Here is a 24,868-nt window from a genome sequence, read left to right as displayed (position 1 = left end):
CTCAGTCGCAACAAGGCCCCGGGAGCAGACAACATTCCATTGGGACTACTGATAGCTCTGGGAGAGCCAACCGTGACAAAATTCTTCTATCTGTTGAGCAAGATGCATGAGACAGGCGAAATACCCTCAGACTTCAAGAAGAATATAATAATTCCAATCCAAAGGAAGCAGGTGTTAAGCAAGTGTGAAAATTACCGAACTATCAGCTTAATAAGTCATGGCTGCAAAGTACTGACACGAATTCTTTACAGACGATTGGAAAAACTGGTAGAAGCCAACCTCGGGAAAGATCAGTTTTGATTCCGTGTAAATGTTGGAACACGCAAGGCAATACTGACCACAAAACGTATCTTATAAGATAGATTAAGGAAAGGCAAACCTATGTTTCCAGCATTTGTAGACTTACGGAAAGCTTTTGACAATGTTAACTGGAATACTCTCTTTCAAATTCTGAAGGTGGTGAGGGTAAAATACAGGGAGCGAAATGCTATTTGCAATTTGTACACCAGACGGCAGTTTTAAGAGTCGAGGGGCATGAAAGGGAAGCAGTGGTTGAGAAGGGAGTGATAAGGGCTGGAGCCTATCCCCAATGTTATTCAATCTGTATACTGAGCAAGCAGTGAAAGAAACAAAATAAAAATTTGGAATAGGAATTAAAATCCAAGGAGAAGAAATAAAAACGTTGAGGTTCGCCGATGACATTGTAATTCTGTCAGAGACAGCAAAGGACGTGGATGAACACTTGAACGGAATGGACAGTGTCTTGAAAGGAGCATATAAGATGAACATCAACAAAAGCAAAACGAGGGTAATGGAATGTAGTTGAATTAAATCAGGTGATGCTGAGGGAATTAGATTAGGAAACGAGACAAAGTAATAGATGAGTTTTGCTATTGGGGAGCAAAATAACTGATGATGGTCGAAGTAGGGAGGATATGACATGTAGACTGGCTACGGCAAGGAAAAACGTTTGTGAAGAAAAGGAATTTGTTGATATCGAGTACAGATTTAAGTGTCAGGAAGTATTTTCTGAAAGTATTTGTATGGAGTGTAGCTACGTAGGGAAGTGAAACATGGACGATGGATAGTTTCGACAAGAAGAGAATTGAAGATTTCGAAATGTGGTGCTACCGAAGAATGCTGAAGATTATATGGGTAGGTCGCGTAACTAATGAGATAGTGAATATAATTGGGGAGAAGAGGAATTTGTGGCACAGCTTGATTAGAAGAAGGGATCGGTTGGTAGGACGCGTTTTGAGGCATCAAGGATCACCTATTTAGTATTGGAGGGAAGAGTGCAGGTTAAAAGTCGCAGAGGGAGACTTAGGGATGAATACACTGAGCAGATTCAGAAGGATGTAGGTTGCAGTGGTTACTCAGAGATGAACAGGTTTGCACAGGATAGAGTTGCATGGAGAGCTGCATCAAACCAGTCTCTGGACTGAAGAGGACAACAACAACAACACAATAATTAGAGCCCACACTACACCTCCGTGAGTAGCTGAACTTTGAATTTGGTTTTCGAAGCTGGCTTGAAGCACGGCTCAGGCAGGGCATTAATCTGCCCAGTCTTTCTTAAGGGTGTGGTCTCCTGACTGATTCCTGCAAACACACGCGCAAGACAAGCGCTTGTTCGAATTTTAGACGATGAACCGATGGAAAATTTTGAGCAAAACGAACAGACGTTGTTTCTTCTACCTCCTGTTTGGTGAAGACGTCTGGCGCCACTGAAATATTCGGTTTGTCGATTGGTCGGTCAGTTCGCCCCAGCAAAGTATTTTCGCTCTCTGTGCACGGAGGAGAGGCAGCATTTTGTGCAGAATTAATTAGTCACTGAGCAGTAGCGGTGCCGGTATGTTGTGAGTATGATCTGCGCTTCTGTGTGCACTTGGAAGGTGATTTTGAATGGGGGTCAGCTCAGTCTTTCATGTTAAGAATTTTCTGTAGTTTTTAGTCATTTGTCAGCAACATTATGGGGTTTTCGCAAGTGATAATTTTGCTATTATTTAATTAGTTTCAGAAGGAGCCGCACTTGTCTTACATTCGGTCACGATCACTTCTTGCATCAGGATGCCGATTAATACGATATTGCAGTGCCTGAGTTGTCAAGGAGAATGATGCAATGTTCCTTCCGACATGCATGCTCCCGAAGGAACAGGTACTGCTTCGACTACAACAGTTATGAAATATACAAGCAGTTGCGACCATGAACAACCATCAGTTGTGCAAGGGGAATGACGACAATGAAATTTGTACCGGGCCGGAATTTCCGCTTGTTGTGAGCGGCCGCCTTAACAATTTTATCCGTTCACGCTCCTAGGACCGTCTCAGACTTCCGTATGTCTACGGCCCCGTCACTCGAACGTGAGTTGGATTCCCGCTACTGCAAGATGGTCACCAATGTCCGTTTCTTCAGACATTGTTAAAAACACGTATTACAACCCCCGACGGAATACTAACGACAAGTACGTTTGTCTCGTTGAAACAATGAGGTGGGAATCCAACCAAAGTTGTGAGCGATGTGGTCGTAGGCAGTATGTCATACTGAAGTTTGGTTCGGTCCTGGAAGTGTGCTCGCACAGCCAAAATTGTTAAGGCGACTGCTCGCGACAATCGTTACGCCCGGGTTCTAGTGCATGTCTAGAACAAATATTCATATCTCCTCAGTAGGTAATACCTTCGTACCTAATGCAGCTAACGTCAGATAGATTCCACAACTGCGAGTAAATTTTATACATTCTGTGAATGTTTGAATCTTTGCGTGTGAGCACTTGAACATTCATTTTGCGCTCCTTAATCAACCTAATTCTCAAACAATGATGATCCGTGTAATGCCAAACAGATTAAACTCACGGTATCATAGTATTAGGATTTTATATGTGTTAAATGTTTGCTGATGTTCAGGACAACTACCATTTTGCGAATAAATGTACATTTGCAATCAATTTAGTTCGTTGAACTTTTCTCCAGTGTGTATACAAGCAAGCCACCCCACCTCCTGTGGTTTCTAATCTAAAGCACCCTTTAAGAGAAAGATACTAGAAGGAATTGAGTAAAGTTCAACCTCTGATCGATCCGTCTGAGATCTATAGTTAGAGTTCGTTGCGCGACTTCTTTTTGATAAAACATAGGGCTAAATTCAGTTAAAGTTCATGTAACTTCAGACGACTTGGCATCATGGGAAGTTAGAGAATGATGATCCTTGTTTTGCTCCATACGAAGCTCGCTGCTACGAAAAGTACATGTTGCTCGTATATGGGAAAAGTGCGACTCACCGAAGAAGCAGTTACCAATACTTTGACGTTATCGATATTTTAATAAAAAGTGGGCACCCTTTACATGGAGATCTAAGGCGTGGTTCGCACAGAGGGGATACGATATGCGATATGATTCGGTGTAGTAATGGTTGCGCGACGCATCGCTTACGAGGTCTGTCCAAAAAATTGCGGAACATTCGTGATTTCGCGCCAATGGTGTGTTGGAGTGAAATGCGGTTGGCATCCCTGCACAGGACTGTGCTTATAACATTACTGCTGAAGTTTCATTGCTGTGTGTATTGAGTAGACCGTTGGGTCGCACAGTTTGCGAATTTAGAGATGTCAGTGTTAGTGGAGCAACGCGTCTGCACTAAATTTTACGTGAAACTCAAGAAAACCTTTAAGAGACATACCAAGTGATGCAGGGAGCCTACGGTGACAAGTGCTTAAGCTGTACTTGGTGTTACGAATGGTTCACACGGTTTACAAATGGCCGGATCAAAGTTAAAGATGACCCTCGTTCAGGACCCCTTCGATGTGTACCGACGACGTTCATATCAGGAACGTCAAGGAAATAGTGCGTGCCAATTGAAGATCGACTGTCCAAGATATTGCAGAACAATATAACGTTTCAGTTGGATCCTGTCATGAAATTCTGACACAGCGTCTTGGAATGCATCGTGTTGCCGCCAAGTTCCTCCCACGGCTCATGAGTCGAGACCAGAAAGACCTTCGCCTCGCAATCTGCGAAGAGCTTTTGGATCGTGCAAATGAGAACAAGATATTCCTTAAGAGAATCATCATTGGTCATGAGAAGTGGGTCTATGGTTATGAAGCTGAAGCAAAGATTCAATCTTCACAATGGGTCGGGAAAGGTTCTCCAAGACCAAAGAAAGCTCGTCAGGTCAGGTCGCATGTCAAAGCAATGCTGATGGTTTTCTTTGAAGGATTAATTCATCATGAATTCGTGCCACAGGGACAAACTGTTAATCGATGGTACTATCGGCACGTGTTGTGACCCCTGCGAGAAAATATGAGAATGAAACGGCCTGAAACGTGGCGAGACAATTCACGGCTCTTGGATCAGGATATCGCTCTCGTACACTCATCTCCGTTGGTGCGTGACTATTGCGCAGAAAACGAAATCACTGTGCTGCCGCATCCTCCATACCATCATCCATACCCTTCAGACCTGACCTACGGCTTTTCTTATTTCCAAAATTGAAAACCCCCTTGAAAGGACGACCTTGCCGCAGTGGATACACCGGTTCCCGTGAGATCACCGAAGTTAAGTGCTGTCGGGCGTGGTCGGCACTTGGATGGGTGACCATCCAGGTCGCCATGCGTTGTTGCCATTTTTCGGGGTGCACTCAGCATCGTGATGCCAATTGAGGAGCTACTTTGTCCGAATAGTAGCGGCTTCGGTCAAGAATACCCTCATAACGACCGGGAGAGCGGTATGCTGACCCCACGCCCCCCACTGAGGATGACACGGCGATCGGATGGTCCCGGTAGGCCCCTCGTGGCCTGCAGACGGAGTGCTTGAAAGGACGAAGATTTTAAACAACAGAGAAGATAAAAGAAAATTTGCAGACGGCGCTTCGCACGACCCAGCAAGAGGAGTACCAAGACTGCTTCTGGAAGTGAAAAAGCGTGGAGGAGAGTATTTCGAAGGAGACCATGCACATTAAGTAAAAGATAAGTGTAAAAAATTTGTGGCCAAAGCTCCGGGATTTTTTGAACAGACCTCGTATGTGGGCGATACCCCTGTTTCCACTGGCGCGATGCGATACAATACGCGATGCGACCTGTATTACTATAAACAAAACAGCCCGAATCAAGTTTCAGGCTTACTTGCAGTCATGAGCTCTTCTGGAAAGGGTGTTATTGTGGCTTATTAATATTTAAAGCTCAAAGAACTGAAAAAGCAAAGGAAGTACTGCGTGCACCCATACAATGTCATTTGTATCAAACAGTGTGGCTGGCGTCGGCAAGTGATGATCGAAGGGATTGCTGTGTCAAGTAAAATTCTACGGGTACCAGTCTTTTGAATTCTAGCTCCTATTCTGACTGGACCAGAGGTGGGATTCTTCCTACACGTCGGTCATGGGACCTGAAGGTGCCGCAATGTAGTGCTCAAACTGGTTGATCAAATAAAAGGACTGGAAATTTAGACAGCTGAAGGTGAATGACACGACATTTTATATTGAACAGTCGAGGTCCCGCAACTAACTGTATGACGATGGGCTTACAAAGACAATTTGGCAGTGTTTTCTCGTGAGCTCTCTCAACACGAACAGAAATTCCATGAATTCTACAGAATGAGTCCAGACGTTACCACTTTTTGGAGCAACTAGTATCGGCCATTCTGACAAAGCAACACATATTTTTACACCGTCGTGGCACCCAAAGATTAAACTTCATCTGTTCGTCAAAGCATCTGTAGACAACTTCTATTCGAAGCTGCATGTTTAAATGTACTGAAGCTGGAGCTTGCTCATTTTGTGTACCCGCAGGTAATATTTTCAGATCCTTGAATAGGGGCTCCTCCATTTCAGTTTCGAATGAAGTAATTTTTAGAAAACGACTAACATTTTACAGTCAGCGACCAAACCCGTGGGTTTGTTATCTGAATAAGAAACAGCAACAAGCAAGTTTGTGGAAGGTAGGAGATGAGATAGTGGCAGAATTGAAGCTGTGAGGAGGGGGCGTGAGTCGTGCGGGGGTAGCTCTGTTGGTTCAGCACTTGCCCGCGAAAGGCAAAGGTCCCGAGTTCGCGTTTCGGTCCAGCATACAGTTTTAATCTGCCAGGAAGTTTCACGATGTCTGTGGATTAAAAATGATGATACAGATTCCACAGCAAATTATTCCCTGTTTCTTTCATTCCCGTTGCTATCTTCCTCGTGACATCTGCCCCTCGAATACGATTTGCTAGTGCATTACCACAGACAAGGCTTTTCTCAACAAGCTGGTCGAAAGATATCATCTTCGAACAGTCCTCTTGAGTGAACGAAATGTTGACTATACGGAACACAGAAAGGAATACTCAGGTCAAGATGTCTTTCCATCATGAAAGCACGCGGGCAAGTGAATATTTTGGGCTTGTATCGACAGCAACACGAGACAATCCCTCACAGCGCAGCGAGCGGCCACAGTTTCGAATGTGGCGCGTCGTGTATCGTCGCGGCCAAACGCCAAAATGTGCCTCGTATTCACGCGAGACTGGAAAGAGGTACGGCTTTGCTCCAAGAGTTAAAAACAATTTAGATATGATGGCTACATTACTTACGCAGCTGTAAAATGCACCAAAAGTAAATTGGCCAGCGACTGTATTTTTCACTGTAAACTTTTCAAAATATGCGCGGTTTCCCTACAGGCAACAAAGAAAAGAAAACCAGTTTATTGTCAAGCTCTGACGTAAAGCTATGAGATGCGGAAAAATAATTTTTTTACCATATATTTCAATGAAAATCGAATGACGAAGACTGCGTAGAGGAAACCATGCGTGAATCCAAAAATAGTGGTTTTTAATTTTTTGCGCGATAAGTAAAATACCCACTCAGAAAGTAACTACAGCGAAGAACGTAGCTTTGCTTCATCCATATAAAACATTTTTGTAAGGCAAACCGAATTACTTGAAATTTCATTCCCCGCCATTTTTCTCTTGGCTTTATGGGATATGTATGGGTTTGGGTTTTGTACCAAAATAATGTGTCATCAGAAACATTAGCATTTTGTGAAGAGTCCTCCAATGCACTGGGTAAACCATTTACGTAAGACAAGAAAAGGACTGGGGCAAGCAGTGAACATTGTGGTACAATAACTTCAATGTTTTCCCCACTCCGAATTTAATCTTATTCCCGTCCTATATATTTGCTACGTGGCTCTCTGTTTTCGACTGGTAAGATACGACTCCATACATGCAAGAGAAAGGCCTGTAACGCCCTGCCATTTTAATTTCGCTATTAGATCTTTATAAACTACGTAATCAAAGTCCTCGGTAATATCACAGGAAATGCCAATAGGATATTTTTCTTGTTTAGTTCTTCCACAGCTGAATTCGTGAGGTCATATTTTGCTTTTTTGGTAAAGAAGTCTCTACAGCAGCCAAACTGAGCTGCTGTTAATAGGTTATCCTCAGAAAGATGATCCAGTGTTCTGTTCCAGGTTACCCCTTCTAACAAGAAAATAAATAAGTAAAAATAGAAAAGAAATCTAAAAAATGGCAAGGTAGGGAGGAAGGAGCTCGGTGTATAATTACAGGTCAGTTGCTTATCACCATTTCTATAAATGCTGCTGCATACTTCAGTCTTTCAGGAAGTACACTACTATAGCTGTAGCTCAAGGGCGGCATTACTAAGTTAGCACAATATTTCAGTATGAGTTCGCCTATACGGCGGAGCAATACCAGAAGCCAGTTATGGTCGCCTTTCATATTCTTTGCGATGAACTTCGATATTACTTACCCTTTTTTATCCTCAGTAGCATCTCAGTGTCGCTTACGTCGACGAACTGGCCGTATCCAGCTTGCAACGACAGATTGAGGAAGCTGTACTCATCATTGTTCTGAAACAAACGTAATTACTGTGATTGATACGTGGCGTTTCTAAAACTATGGGGCCGATGTTTGAACTTTCGCAATCGGAATGTATCTCTGAAAACAACTAGAGGGATTAATTCTGAGATAGCCGAAATAATGGTATCATTTTCCACAGTATAAGAAATATACAGCGGCCTTCCTCGGATGTGCCGGTGGTTCGCTGTGTGGCTCCTACCAAAATGTTAGCTAGACATACTGACTGCGCTATGTGGCGGGTTCTAGACCCATTTGTGTTCCAGGGTTGCGACCGCTTTACTCTCATTCTTTTTGGAACCTAAGGGTTGAGACATAATTGTTGACTGTGTAATAGTTTATTGTGCGGCCATCTGCTTTTTGAAGAATTAAAATAGTGTAAAATTTCTGTTAACGATTTAGAAAAACTCGAGCGAATTACAGAATTAGGTAGAGTGTTGCCTTTCGCTCGGCTCACATTCTACGTGCCGTCCTTTTTACAGCAATGCTTCAGAAAGCTGGTTATGGTGTTTCGTTGCAGGACCACCCCCGAGGCACTCCCCCAATCGGACTGACTAATAACAGAAAACCGTTATTGGTTGCGGGAAGTAATCGCTACTGCAAAAAGCACGAAGCAACTTGTCAAAATACAGATGGCCTGATCTTCTAAGGATTAACTCGTTCCTACACGAATGGAAACTTACACTAACGTTGACGAAACAGAGGGAGGTTATCATGAATCTCAGAGACGCTGCACATCGAGCATACAAGATACACCCTACACCTGAAAATCACACTGTACACAAACAGAAGCGAAACAAAGTCAGTCAAGCGGTGAGAAACGATAAGCTCAGGCATGCCCGTACATTAGCTGACAGTAGATGTAGACCAGCTATCTGTGGAAAAATCTCCGTAGTCTCGGTTTAGGCAAAATTACTTATGGGGATGAATGACTGTAGCAAAGAAAAATTCTATCTACGTCACGTCACTTGCAATAGTGTCAAGAAAGCCATAATGCGGATTAGATCTGCATCTACTGGACTTGATGGCATCACTATCCAGATGGTAAAACTTATTATTGATCAACTACTGCCCTCTATAACAGACATTTTCAACGATTCATTAATCACAAGTGTTTTCCCTGAGGCCTGGAAACTGGGACAAATTAAGCCACTGCCTAAGAAGGACATAGCCACAGCACCCTCTGACTACCGCCCCATTTGCCTTCTTCCTGCACTATCAAAGGCCTTTGAATAGATAGTCCATGACCAGCTCACCAACTACATAACTACTACCAACCTACTAGACGAATACCAATCAGATTTCCGTAAACATCGAAGCACAACATCCGCACTTATAAAGGTGACAGATGACCTGAAACTTGCCATGGACAGACAAGAAGCGATTATCATTTGCTTCTTAGAGTTCAGCAAAGCATTTGATACTGTCGACTTCGACATCTTACTAGCCAAACTTAGCGGTCTACATTTCTCACCAAGTGCAGTGCAATGGTTTCGCTCATACATGACGTCTCGTCAGCAACACTTCCTGTCTGGGAATATAAAATCACAATGACGGCAGGTAGTGTCAGGCGTTCTCCAAGGCTCAGTACTAGGTCCCATACTCTTCTCTCTGTATGTCAATGATGTGTCATCGGTTCTGACTTATTGCAAATATCATATGTATGCTGATGACCTTCAGTTGTATCTAAGTGCGAAACCAAGCAATCTTAAGAAAGCTATTGAAAATTTCAATACTGATCTCGATGCACTATCAAAATGGGCACAGGACATAGGACTAAAACTAAACCCATCTAAAACCCAAGCGGCACTTGTTGGTCACTCTAAGCTCATTAGCCCAAAACATCGAGAATCCGTACCATCTCTTATCCTAAATGGAACAAATATTAACTTCTCTCCCTCAGCAAAAGAGTTTGAGAGTAATAATAGATGAAAATCTAAATTGGACAGAGCACGTAACTGTAGTGTGCAAAAAAGCACCAGCATCCCTTCATGTCCTACAAAAATCTAAAAATCTCTTCCCTATCGATCTGAAAAAGAAATTAGTACAAACGCTTATACTCCCAATCATTGACTACAGCGATATTATCCTACAAGGCCTCTCTCAGGAAAACTCGCGACGTCTGGAACTGGTCATGAATGCCTGCGTCTGATGTATCTGTGATGTTCGAGTTTTTGATCACATTTCACCAGCATATGCAAAATTGTCCTGGCTGCGTGCAGACAAACGCAGAGATTTCCATACACTCTGTCTCATCTACTGCCTTATAAATGTACACTGTCCCTCATATCTCTCCTCGTCCTTAACGCTTATGTCGGAACAACATCACAGAAACACACGCTCCCATCATAATAAAATCCTCTGTTCCACTGCATCGCTCAGTCACCTTCTCCAAGTCCTTTACAGTAGCGGAAACCCTGACTAAAAAACAGTTAATGACGTATCTCTTAAGCAACAGTAATGCCTTCCTCTGTACATGAATGCACTTCACCTCATTACTTCCCTCTTTCCCCATCCTTAAATCTCCCTTCCCCAAAACTCGCTATATTAGTAAACATCTACTTTACACACCAAGTTATTAATGTACATCTGCACAAATCTTCATTACTATTGCCAATTTTTCTCATGTTTATCATTATTATTTGATTTTTTTACTGTTACTATTATTGCTTTTATCATAATTTGTATGTATAGCACCTGTTGTAAAAATACTGCCAGTACTTACTTTATTAGGTCTTAGTCATTACTCTTTATTCATATTGTGACTAGAGTGATCTAATTTTTTTATTTAAACTATTGCCGGCCGAAGTGGCCGTGCGGTTAAAGGCGCTGCAGTCTGGAACCGCAAGACCGCTACGGTCGCAGGTTCGAATCCTGCCTCGGGCGTGGATGTTTGTGATGTGCTTAGGTTAGTTAGGTTTAACTAGTTCTAAGTTCTAGGGGACTAATGACCACGGCAGTTGAGTCCCATAGTGCTCAGAGCCATTTGAACCATTTAAACTATTGTCATGATATAACTCTGATGTGTGAAATGCTGTATGTGTGAAACACTGGTCCGATGTAAGAGAGGGCCTGATGGCCCTAATCTGATCAGGTTAAATAAATAAATAGATAGATAGATAAGGAAATTGGTGCTGGATTATTACAAGGAGCGCTCTATGTCACGTCCTACGCATGGTAGAACCTAGTGGATGTCTAATACTTTTCGCAGAATTGAGGCCCATTTACAGTGTAGATGTACACTTAGTTTCAATACTCTCAAAGTATAATGTATAGTGGTTCCCATCTTTACTGCTACTAAAGTAAATTTCTTCGTAAAAATGTATTCACAAATCTCGTTTAAGTAACGAGTTCGTTTCTTCTGCAGTACTCCAGTATTGCAGGCAACTGGAGAATAAAAGAGGGGGAACATTAGTATTTAAATATCAGCAGAATAAAAACTATCAAGTCTGTCAACATCCAATTTTCTTCTTCTCGTAGATTCGATGATCTAAGAGATATAATTCCTTGCTTTTCGTTACAATAGGACAAAAAGGTTTCCTATCGTGCTGCGTTTTTATATTTCAGTTAAAAGTTGCAGATGTTTCACAGACTTTTTTTCAATTATAATTCGCAAGTACAACCAAAACGTGCTACTTATTATAACAGAACAAAACAGAATCCAGATTACTGACCGATATTCACTCGCGTCGTAAACCAACTAACTCCGATACAAATTGGCTCATCTAGCGTCGCAACTCACAGGGGCACCAATTACATACCGATTGTTTACGACCAAGGATACAATGGCGTGCTGATAAATAATGCCTTCGAATTTTTACGTAAAAACTCTTAAAGCTTTTTAAATAAAAAACTTGTTAACATTATGTATCTTCATGTCTACATATTTATTTCTCAAGAAAGTCTCCCAACGAGAGAGCGGTTTGTTGATACCGTCAATGTAGACTGACTTTGCTCACAGAGCCACAACCTCAGCTTGCACCACTTAAGCACTATCAAAGTGAAGTCCTGGAAGGTGTGCTTTACGTTTTGAAAACAGATGAAAATCGGATGGCGGCAAGTCGGCACTATATGGAGGATGATCGTTGACAGTGAACCCAAGGAATCTGATAGTTGCAGATGTCGCAGGGCTCATGTGTGGTACGACTTTGTCATGTTGAAGGAGAGGCTGCTCCATGTGTGGGCAAAATCTTCTAAATCGAAACTCGATTACAGCACGCTGTTTGTCGCGCACTGACATAATTAACGTTACACACCTTATGCTACACGCTATAATTCGGAGCTCTCTAGCGGCGGAAGGTTGCAAACATGTAGACATGAAGAATAAAGATGTAGAATGTCAATAAAATCTGTTTTGTGTAATAAATTTAGGGTTTTCCCATAAAAAAATAGGGGGCATTGCTTTTCAGCAAGCCCGCATTCAGTTTGCAAGTCAGTAATTTTTCATGAAGCTTACACTACAGACATTCTTCAAATTAGAATATAATATTTATTTAAATAGTTACAATAATAGATTTAATTCATTTCAAAAATTTCTTTCAAAGCAAAAGTAAACATACATTTTTATATTTTGAAATATTTTATTATACATTTCAGTATATTTTTACCTAAGTGAAAGCCTGTTGCTTGTTTAATCACAGCAAAGAAAACCAAAATGATATTATTTCTCAAACATTTTTGTGTATTAGGTAATCTGATTATCCGAATGTATCCGGTACACCCCGCGTTTGTCGCATCGAGTACTCCGTTTTCTTTTTTTATTTATTTATTTTTTTGTGTATCACGTGTTCTGGTTCGTGGCGAAAATAGTGTCGTTGACCACTTCCATTACAATAGCCACTTGGGCAAAATCTTCCAGTGACTTAACCTCTTCTAGGACGGGCCGCACGACGCTTTCGTAAGCAGTCTCTTTTGTAGATTGCCTTCATTTTCCTATTATCCTACTACTGAACCAATGTCTATCTCCTGCCTTACTTGCGATTGCGCCTTTATTATCGTCCTGTATCACATTTCCACAAATTGTTGCCCCAGCTCTTTCTATGAATTTACGTATTCCAGTTGTGACTCATTCAAAAAATGGCTCTGAGCACTATGGGACTTAACTTCTAAGGTCATCAGGTGACTCATTCATATTGTAGCCATGCGACACTATGTTTTTGCGTTTTGTGGAGGACACAGTTTTGCGTTTGTTAATGCCACTATGATATTTCATCAATATCTGCCTGAATATTTGTGTCGCTTTTTTTCAGGTAATGTTTCCCTGTAAATAACTGCATCATCTGAAGAAAAAAAAAACACCTGGCGTTACTGTTGATATTGTCAGTACGTTCATTAACATACATTGATTCCTTGATTCATTTAATTTAACATACATTGATTCCTTGATTCATTTAATTGACGCTATCAATTAACACGACTAGTTCTTTGATTGCCTGAAACATGTCTCATTAAAATGTTATAATGTTGTTGTAAAAGTAAATATGTGGATTATGTTTAGAAATTAATTATATTTTCAGCGTCGTATAATGCCGTTACAACAAAAGCAACAAGAATAACACTAGCAACAACAACGACTACTACTATTATTGATGCTGCTGCTGATAATAAAAGGAAAAGTATTCAACATGAAAAGCAAGGTTCCCAAGACACCAGCCTAAGGTTAGGGCCCGTACTTTAGTTAGGCAAAAAATGACATATGACATTCTTTCAGTGGCTCGGCCAGGCAGTTACGGTTCAACACACAGTTAAGATCCGGCATCATCACACCACATCCAGGATGTCAGCTACACGTATCTGTCCAGATAGATGCTTTCTCTGCCAACTCGGTTGTTTTTCGTGATATTCTATATTCTTTATTTCTCGGCATCAAATAATATCACGACTCTACCTCATTAATAGTATTCGCTTGCTAGTTTTGCTCTAAATGTTCCAGTATGAGTTTTCATTGTGGAAGTTTTCGTTACCATTATTTTAAAGGCACTTAATTCACTTTTCTGTATGAATTACATTTATCACTTGCATATACGATCCACGCGAAGCATCATAATACAATCTATTGGGAACTGAGTCTTTTTGTCAATAGCTAAATAGGTTGCTACTCTTTCAGTTGCCATATATGAGGGTACAATCAAATCCTGAACCGAACCCCGCGCTAGTGCGTGATGATCACTTACATATCAACGACTATGATCTTTCTTTGACGTGCCTGTTTTGTCCCTTTGTAATGAGGGGTGCATCTTAAAGACAGCAGCAAGACCATATAATCATTAGAACAATACGATCACGTAGTCCCTCATCCGTCAAAGATTTATTGAAAATAATGTCTCTATCTGTTCTTAGTTCAATTAGACTGAGCTGAAGTCTTTTTAATTCTCATGAGCTATCACGTTAATTGTTCTTTAGTGAGGTTCACAGTTCCTAAAACCAACAGTCTCCTTTTACTTTACCATTACTTTATGGATGACTGCGGACTTTCTTAGTGGACTCTTAATAGGTTCAGACTTACAAATGTGTACACATAGCGAGGAAACAACACATGAAAATGAGTGATTTCGAGATTTCCTGGAATTGCAACAAAGTACAGGAATTTAACTAGGACGAAATCATGCTTAAATCTAGTCAATTAGCGAATGACACGATCAGGTACACGTGGCAAGATTGAAAAGAAGTGGAAATGTTTTTTTTTTTATTTGATGTTAGTAATTTTGATGTTTCAGGTGTCGCGAATAGAAACAACGTCGAGGAGAAGGCGATATGTTAAATAGAAATTCTGCGAGTAATCGTCAGAGCGTAGTCTGACTGCTGATTAAAATTTTAGACAACATAGTTGTATGGAGATAAACAGCGATTAATTTACTTATAATGAATTATTCAAAATGACAGTCACAATCGCATTATTTATTTTGCCGCCCACCGGTTTCAACCCGGGATGGGGTCGTCTTCAGGGCAATTTACACCATTTGGTCGCTCGCTAGAGTCGTCACCCTGCCTGTGCAGGGTTGGTAACTATAGTTAGCGACCAAATGGTGTAAACTGCCCTGAAGATGACCCCATCGCGGGTTGAAACCGGTTGGCGCCAAATAAATAATGCGATTATGACTGTCATTTTGAATAATTGACTGCTGATATGCCTACTACAACCCGATGTCTGAAAAAATCGTCAGTTTCAGAAAAAAAACATAGAAAATATATTTAAAATTAGATTTTCTTGGATACAACCAGTTTTCCTTTTTCCTTGTAAGATTACAGAAATTACCAGAAAACGAATGCACAGGCTTACAGACGAATACAGCTAACATGTTTCTATTGCAACACCCCTGAGTTTAGTTCATACACTATGACTTTCCTGAATTCATATAGACTTTTCTTAGAGATTAAGCACGAATTCAGAAAAAAACACATGTTGGACACAGTTTTCTTTAGTCTCACACGGTATTTTTTGCAGATAGAAAATATAGCTTTATTTTCCATTGCTCAAGTGTGTGGGACCCATTCTAAATAAGACTAATGGGATACTGTAAGGCCGGCCGGAGTGGCCGAGCGCTTCTATGCGCTACAGTCTGGAACCGCGCGGCCACTATGGTCGCAGTTTCGAATCCTGCCTAGGGCATGGATGTGTGTGATGTCCTTAGGTTAGTTAGGTTTAGGTAGTTCCAGGGGACTGATGACCTCAGCAGTTAACTCCTATAGTGCTCAGAGCCATTTGAACCATTTTGATACTGAAAGTATAGACAGAAGGGCATCATGAGTGGCCACAGCTTTCTTTCGACTCATGGGAGAGGGTCAAGGAGATGCTCAAAAACCTGATCTGGCAGACACTTGAAGACAGATGCAAACTTTCTAGCATTAAGAGTGGACAAACTGGAACCACCTATGTATTGGCCCCGTATGAATCGCTAAGATCGGACTCATAGTAGCGCAGAGGCATTTAAAATATGGTTCTTTCCGCATCTCATATGTGTATGTGATAGCAAGTAGCCCGAATAAGTGGTAAGATGCGAAGTAGCCTCTACCATTCACTTCACAGTGTTTTGCAGAGTACAGGCATAGCTGTAGCTGTAGAAAACCGGTATCCAAAGAAGGCTGTGTAACCGCTATGCTGCGACGATCGCATGTACACAGCCGGAAAAAAATCGCAACGCCACAAAAATTATTAATGTAGAGTAATGGAAATGGAAATGAGCGTTTGGCGTCATTGGCCGGGAAGCCCCTTATGGAGCAGGTCCGGCCGCCTTGGTGCAGGTCTTATGACATTCGACGCCACATTGGGCGACCTGCTCACCGGATGGGGATGAAAAGATGATGAAGACAACACCCAGCCCCTGAACGGAGAAAATCCCCGACCCAGCCAGGAATCGAACCCGGGCCCGTAGGACGACAAACCGACACGCTGACCACTTTTTTTACAAAAAATCTCATTTTGTTCGAGTTCGTTGGTTGCATCTTTTCGGAGCGCATGTCCCATGACACCCGTTCAAGTTCAGTGTTGAGCCGTTGACTCAGTTTTTTATTACAGAGGGTACCTAACCCTCTGACCGAACACGATGAGCTACCGTGCCGGGGTTATAGCAAAACAAGGTGGCTTGCTTTACTTCCTGCTGCAGAACGGCTTCTGACAATACATATATATGAAGATGGCACCACTCAGCTATGGGGGTGGACATGTAGGGTAATGAAATTTCGGTGATACATTTGTGTAGGTAACATTGCAAGACCACAGGCTGGCGGCAGGCATAAACGTCACCCGAAATTGTATTGAATGCTTTCTCAGAAAATTACTTTGAACAATTAGTTCATGGGCCTGCTTGAAGCGTAAATGGTTGCGAAAGCATACTTGACCTCTTAGCAACAAATAATCCTGGAGAAATAGGGAGTATCATGACGAATATAGGGATTAGCGACCACGAGGCAGTTGCTGCTAAGCTGAATACTGTAACACTCACAATCATCAAAAAGAAACGCAAAGTACATATATTTAAAAAAACTGATAAAAATGCTCTTAACACCTTTTTAAGCGACAGTCTCCACTCCTGATCTGATCACGTAAGTGTAGAAAAGATGTGGAATGATTTCAAACAGATAATATCGACAGCAATTGAGTGATATACACCACATAAATTAATAAGTGATGGTACTGATCCCCATGGTACACAAAACGGATCATATCGCTGTTCCAGAAGCAACGAAAAAAGCATGCCAAATTTAAAAGAACACAAAATCCCGAAGACTGGCAAAGTTTTGCAGAAGTTCGAAATGCGAGATGCTTTTAATAATTTCCACAACGAAACTCTGTCTCGGAATCTGGCAGAAAACCCAAAGAGACTCTGGTCATATATAAAGCACACCAATGGCAAGACGCAATCAATACCTTCACTGTGAGATAACAACGGTGAAGTCACTGATGACAGTACCACCAAATCAGAATTATTAAACACGGTTTTCCGAAATTCCTTCAGCAAAGAAGATGAAGTAAGTATTCCAGAATTCTAATCAACAACAACTGCGATGATGAGAAACATAGAAGTAGATATCCTCGGTGTAGCAGAGCAGCTTAAATCACTTAATAAAGGTAAGGCTTCTGGTCCAGATCGTATACCAGTCAGGTTCCTTTCACAGTATGCAGATTCAATAGCTCCAATTATATACAACCGCTCGCTCAAAGTACTTCCGTACCTTAAGACTGGAAAACTGCTCAAGTCACAAAAATATCCAAAAAGGGAAGTAGGAGTAATCCGCTGAATTACAGGCCTACATCACTAACGTCGAATTGCAGTAGGGTTTTGGAACGTATACTGTATCCGAACATTATGAAGTACCTCGGAGAAAACGATTTACTGACACATAATCAACACGGGTTACGAATATATCGTTCTTGCGGAACACAACTAGCTCTTTATACTCATGAAGTAATGAGTGCTGTCGACAGGGGATGTAATATTGACTCCATATTTTTAGATTTTCAGAAGGCTTTCGACACCGTTCCTCACAAGCATCTTCTAACGAAACTGTGTCCCTATGGAATATCGCCTCAGTTGTGCGACTGGATTCGTGATTTCCTGTCAGAAAGATCACAGTTCGTAGTAATAGACGGAATGTCATCGAGTAAAATAGAAGTAATATCCGACGTTTCACAAGGAAGTGTTATAGGCCCTCTATTGTTCCTGATCTATATTAATGACATAGGAGACAATCTGAGTAGCCCTCTTAGATTATTTGCAGATGATAATGTCATTTACCGTCTTGTAAAGTCATCATATGACCAAAATGAATTTCAAAATGATTTAGATAAGATATCTGTGTGGTGCGAAAATTGGCAATTGACCTTGGATAAGGAAAAGTGCGAAGTTATTCACTTGAGTACTAAAAGAAATCTGCTAAATTTCGATTACGCGATAGGTCACACAAATCTGAAGGCTGTAAATTCAACTAAATACTTAGGTATTACAATTACAAATAACCTAAGTTGGAACGATCACATAGTTAATTTTGTGGGTAGAGCAAACCAAAGACTGCGATTCATTGGCAGAACATTTAGAAGGTGCAACAGGTCTGCTAAAGAGACTGCTTACACCACGCTTGTCCGCCCTATTCTGGACTATTGCTGTGCGGTGTAGGATCCTCATCAGGTGGGACTGACGGTTGATATTGAAAAAGTACAAAGAAGAGTGGCTCGTTTTGTACTATCGCGAAATAGGGGAGATAGTGCCACAGACATGATACGTGAATTGGAGTGGCACTCATTAAAACAAAGGCGTTTTTCGTTGCGGCAGGATCTTCTTATGAAATTTCAATCACCAGTTTTATCCTCCGATTGCGAAAACATTCTGCTGGCACCCACCTACATAGGGAGAAATGATCATCACGATAAAATAAGAGAAATCAGGACTCGCACGGAAAAATTTAAGTGCTCGTTTTTCCCGCGCGCCGTTCGAGAGTGAAACGGTAGAGAGACAGCTTGAAGATGGATCATTGAACCCTCTGCCAGGCACTTAGTTGTGATAGCAGAGTAATCATGTAGATGTAGATGTAGATGTCAGCGCGCTATAAACCACTGGATATGTGAAATTCTGGTACATTAGCAACCGGTGTAACCGCCAGAAGGTTGAATGCAAGCATGAAATCGTGCGTACATTGTGTTGTACAAGTGCCGGGTGCTGTACTGGTCTGTCAATACTGGGATGTTTGGTGCTGATTGTGGATGATGCTGGTGTTGTCGTCCAATGATATCCTAATGGAGATAAATCCGGTAATCGAGCAGACCCAAGGAACATGTCGACACCCTGTACAGAAATGGTTCAAATGGCTCCGAGCACTATGGGACTTAACATCTGAGATCATCAGTCCCCTAGAACTTAGAACTACTTAAACCTAACTAACCTAAGGACATCACACACATCCATGCCCGAGGCGGGATTCGAACCTGCGACCGTAGCGGTCGCGCGGTTACAGACTGAAACGCCTAGAACCGTTCGGCCACACCGGCCGGCCCTGTAGAGAATGTTGGGTTACAACAGCGGATTGTGAGCGAGCATTATCCACTTGGGAAACACTCCTGGTGTGCTGTTCATGGCTGTGCCGAGTGGCCACGTGGTTAGGGGCGCAATGTCACGGATTCTACACCCCCTCCCGCTGGAGGTTCAAGTCCTCCCTCGGGCATTGGGGTGTGTATGTGTGTTGTTCTTAGCATAAGTCTAGGGACCTATGACCTCAGCAGTTTGGCCCCTTAGCAACTCACACACATTTGAACCATTTTTGGTGCTGTTCATGAATAAAGAGATTAGCGTACAAATTTCCAGTCAGGGTGTGCGCGATAACGACGAATGTGATCCCGTTGTCATACGAAACTGCAGCCAAAACCGTACCTCCAGATGCAGATCCAGTATGTCTAGAACGCAGGCAGGCTGCTTGCAGGACCGCAACTGGCCTCTTTCTAAGCAATAAATGGCCGTCGCTGGCACCGAGGCAGAACCGGCTTTCATCAGAAAACACAACGGACCTCCACACCGTCATCCAATGAGCTCTCACTGGACATCTCTGAAGTCGCAAATGGCGATGGCTTGGGGTCAGTGGAATGCATCCTACAGCGCTTCTGGATCAGAGCTGTCTTTGAAGTAACCGATTTGTAATGGTTAGTTGTGTCACTATGGTGCCAACTGTTGCTCAAATTGCTGCTGCAGGTGCAGTACCAATGCACCAGTGTCCCACGCCGAACACGGTGGTCTTCCCTCTCGGTATTACCGTAAGGCCGTTCAGAACTCGGTGTTCTTGCGACCGTACATTCTCGGGGCCCCCGCCGCCAGCAATAATGTGGAGTGGCTACATTCCTGCCAAGATTTTTTGCAATATCGCAGGAAGAATATCCAGTTTCTCGTAGCTCTTTTACACGATCTCATTCAAACTCACAAGGGGACCATCAGAAGCGTAAATAACGGATTTTGATGGGTCTGGGATATGTTGTAGAGGGACATACCCTGAATATGAGGATACCCGCTTTTTTAGCGACGGGCCTTGGATTTCGAAAAAAATTGAAGTTCACCGCGCGCTGTAATAAGCGTAACGTTAGCTATGTTCCGTCTAACCGAGCGTGGCGAAGCGGTTAAGGTCTACAGCTACTGCGCTGGATGTACTGTGTTCTGGTCTTTTTCATGTTTTTGCTTTTTTTTAAAAATCAGAATATTCCGAAATTTCTCCATTTTATTTTAGAGAATATCAACAAACAGTGTAAATTCTGTCAAATTATTAAGAAGTTTAAATTGTGTAGACTCGGTCAAATAGAATGTGGTCTGTCCGCGCGGACATCCCGTACGAACTCTGTGATTGTGATAGTGTATCGCCCTCGTCACCGCCTTTTATTTGGCTACGGCGATATAATTTCATAATACACAGAGTTCGCACGGACAGTCCTCTGTATATTACGACCACATATCGCCATGGTCAAACAAACGGCGGTGACCTAGCTCCTAAACCGCTAGTTTGATTTTGTCTTCAACGTCCGTTGCTCGCAACGCGTTGTTAGTGCCGTGCGTGTTCGAAGAATGCAGTGAAATGGACGACTCAAGTGTGTCTACAGAAGTGCAGCCAGAAGAAGATACATCAGAGGTAGAGTTGAATGAACAATCTAGAGGCAAAATCACTAACGCTATCAAATAGGCCGCAAAATTGCTTCGTGATTTAAATCGTGTAACAAATACACCGCCCAGCACGATCTCTCCTAATTGAATTGCAATTTGTAATGATATATCTATCGCAATACAAGACCTACTGGCCGAGAGACGGATCATCGCAGGCCGGAGTGGCCGAGTGGTTCTAGGCGCTACAGTCTGAAACCGCGCGACCGCTACGGTCGCAGGTTCGAATCCTGGCTCGGGCATGGATGTGTATGATGTCCTTAGGTTAGTTAGGTTTAAGTAGTTCTAAGTTCGAGGGGACTCATGGCATCAGCAGTTAAGTCCCATAGTGCTCGGAACCATTTTGAACGGATCATCGATGGCGATGAATTAATAAATATCAATGAAGAAGATGAGGTGCACAAATATGAGGCGTTAATTTTTACCTTTGTGTGGATGTTCTCTTTCTTGCGGACGCATCGACATTATATAAAGCTATTTACTTTGCAGCATACGGGAGTAGGCGAAGATGGCGATTTCGTCGCCGACGAATTCGCACATGAACCAGCATATTATGTGTCTCTATCGTACAAAAAACGAGCAGTCGCTCTTGCAGTAGCTCATCCAAAATACAACCTGAAGAGTTTGCAGTCACACGGCGTCTCTCGGTTAAAGCATAAATCAACGCTATATCGATGGAAAGGGGATGTGAAACGAGGTGGAACTCGTCGTGATAAATGGAACACTATCGACCGTGAGACGTATAAACGGCTCGTCGAAGCGAGACAGAAGTTGGAACAGGTAAATCATATCAAAATATATGTCAAATACATTGTAAGAAAGAGGCTTGCTTGTGAATATAACATAATTTCTTCCGCGAGCAGGTGACAATCAGAACTTTACAGCAGTGGGCGATGAAAGCTGCTGTTCCACTTTTATCGGATACCTTTAATTTCGTGGCCAGCTCGGCTTGGATCGAACGATTTAAACAAAAGCATAAAATCAGGCAAAGAAAGATTACGAAGTTCATCAGTTCCAAAGAATGTGCAACGATGGAAGAAGTATTAGTAGATGCGAAAGGATTCCGCACACAAACGAAAATACTTATTGGTACTTTTAACCTCGACTACACTGATTAAACGGGCTGTCAGTATCAATCAGTCCCTGTCAGAGAAAGCGGCGAGAACCATTCTAGTGCGGAGAAAGAATTTAAACAAGATAAGTCGTTCGTACACAACACAGTACACTCTAACTGCATAAGGAAGGGTGATCAAAAATCAAATGGCTTTAAGCACTATGGGACTTACCATCTAAGGTCATCAGTCCCCTAGACTTAGAACTACATAAACCTAACTAACCTAAGGACATCACACACATCCATGCCCGAGGCAGGATTCGAATCTGCGACCGTAGCAACAAGGCGGTTCCCAACTGAAGTGCCTAGAACCGCTCGGCCACGGCGGCCGGCTGAAAGGTGATCCTGTATGATTTGGCTCTAATGTTCAGAAAAGAGTGGATGAATTAATCCTCAAATGTGAAAACGTAATTGGGTCCTGCACGAAATCAGGGAAGTTCACGAAACTGGTGTAAGTAAACTTTTTAAAATCTGTAATTCTTCCGTACGTGGGACAGGAAAAATTTCTATATATTATTGACACTTGGGGAGGGCAAATTGATATGACCGTATATGATCACATCTTCGTGAATGAGAGGAAAGCGTGCACCTGCACCGTAAAAGTTATCGCACCAAAGTGTAAACCAGTTGGCCAGCCTTGTGACGTACATTTTTACCGACAGGTTAAAATTTTCAAGAAGAAAATTCAGAATGCCCCCGATTTGTTGAAGACCAACAGAGCAATCGCGTCCAGGGACGATTCCATAAAACTACACTCATTAATTTTGCATCAGTTCAGGGTAGCCGCTTTTTCGAGTGTGATCAAATACGCATGGTTCATATTCAAAGTTAACGGATGAAAGGGAAACCTTTTTGAATGTATATGAACAATGCTTTCCGCTATCGCTCCTAAAAACTCCGTCCGCCTTCATGATAGTAGCTTTTATGAAATGTGCTTGGTGCTGTAAAACAGTGTGTTTCGGTTGATTTTACGACACATATCATCCGGATCTCTGTTGTGGCATAGCAAGCGATGCAGGCGATAGCGAGTAAGATTTTGTAATAATGACGTGAAAATTAAATTACAGTGGCAAAATTGATTATTTCTTAATAATTTCACACAATGTACGCTGTTTGTTGATATTCTGTAAAATGAAATGGAAAAATCTCGGACTATTCTGATTTTAAAAAGAAAAGCAAAAACACGAAAGGCCCCGAACACGCTCCCCTACCTAAGCGAGGTAGCTGTAGACATTAACCGTTCCGCCACGCTCACTTGGTTCGCACAGGGCTAACGGAACTCGTATTACAGCAGACTGTGTACTTCAGAATCAATTTTCTCGAAAACGGAGGCCCATCGCTAAAAAAAGCGGATAGCCTCACACTCAGGGCACGTCCCTCTACAACATATCCGAGAACCATCAAAATCCGTTATATACACTTCTGATGGTCCTCTAGTCAGTGAGGTGTTCATAACGGCGTCTTAAAGGCATTCTTGATTAACATCGACTCACCACGTCCAATCTCAAAGGTAACCAAGGCTCATGACCGTTACAGCGTGTATTTAAAGCAAACCTGGTTTGCATCCTCATAGTCGTGCTACTAGCGCTATTCTTAAGCGACTGGCGCGAAATTTGAATAGATGACATCTTTCAGACGTATAAACACGCCTACTAACTTTCGTTTACGTCGCACAACTCCTCCTTGGTGTTGTGACTTTTATTCCATCAGTGTATCACTTGGGGCTCGCGAGAGTACATAGATCTGAGGGCGCGCAGAAAGGTATATAGACTATTTTTTCCCACTCTCAAAATGTGAATGGCATAGGGCAGTACTGGTACGAAGTTTACGCCACTATGCACTTGCTGTGACTTGCAGTGTGTACTGCATATCTAGATGGATATATACGAATAGCTTCTCGCCCATCGACTGGCAGCACGAGTTTTACAAGGAATGGCGGCACTTAGATATCTGGACGTATAATGGGCGGCAGTCGATGTGTAAACGGTATACAGCCACTAAACGTCGCCGGCACTTCGATTTAGCGCGCACGTGTGTAACACCACGTTTTCTTTACGTAAAGCCGTTAATTATAGTTATCTTGTGAAGGAAGTATACAAGCCAACAGATGAACTGTCACTCGATATCTACGTCCATTGCGACAAATAATTACCGTTTATCGCGACATAGTCGCTCCAAACCCGCAGCGCTCTGTTATTTAGGACATACCATTAATCAGACGCGTCACTGACAATTTTTTTTTCTGCGACTGGATCAATGGCGAGCAGACATGGAATGGAGAGTTTCTGTACGCCCGTGTTCATCCACTGCCCCGTTCTGTTACCAGGTGTAAGTTTTCTGCTTCTTCCCTAAAGCAGGTCATCCGAGTGATGACGAGACGGTAGAAGAGGCAGGTGTAAGGGGTGGGGGGTTCTTTCTAACAGCCGATGGTCGATTTCCTCCTCCATCCTCGTTCAAGTAAGGCAGTTTTCTCTCCTTTTCTTCTTTCTCTCAAATGGAAAACTTTCATCTCTTACGTTTTTTACGAAATATCACTGACTACCTGAATTACGAAGGGAAACTTCCGCGGCATATCGTACGATTGATTACACCAACATATAGTCGGATTTGACGATTACTCGTACAATCGTAACTAGAGAAATTCGAAGGTGACCCGGGTATCTGGGCAGCAGTCACGCAATCTCATAAAATTAGATCAATAACCTCTCATGTGGAAACAGAATTTCTCACATGCTATACGGGGTGTTTGACTATCAAGTTGAAGAGTGGAGGATAATGAAACAAGCAAATGATCCCA

At 42.3% G+C, this 24,868-nt stretch overlaps 1 protein-coding gene across 1 annotated transcript in view; it reads right to left on the bottom strand.

Annotated features, from left to right (window-relative positions):
- The window catches only part of LOC124622407 (ionotropic receptor 93a), a 172,890-nt gene that overhangs the window by 40,021 nt on the left and 108,001 nt on the right, over positions 1-24,868 (bottom strand). The window contains exon 7 of the mRNA XM_047148095.1: positions 7,724-7,823. Coding sequence (XP_047004051.1) covers positions 7,724-7,823 — 100 coding nt within the window. The remainder of the gene's footprint in view (positions 1-7,723; positions 7,824-24,868) is intronic.

Source organism: Schistocerca americana, chromosome 7, assembly GCF_021461395.2.
Source record: "Schistocerca americana isolate TAMUIC-IGC-003095 chromosome 7, iqSchAmer2.1, whole genome shotgun sequence".
In the NCBI taxonomy this organism is placed as follows: Eukaryota; Metazoa; Arthropoda; class Insecta; order Orthoptera; family Acrididae; genus Schistocerca; species Schistocerca americana.
This window is presented reverse-complemented; position numbering and strand designations above follow the sequence as displayed.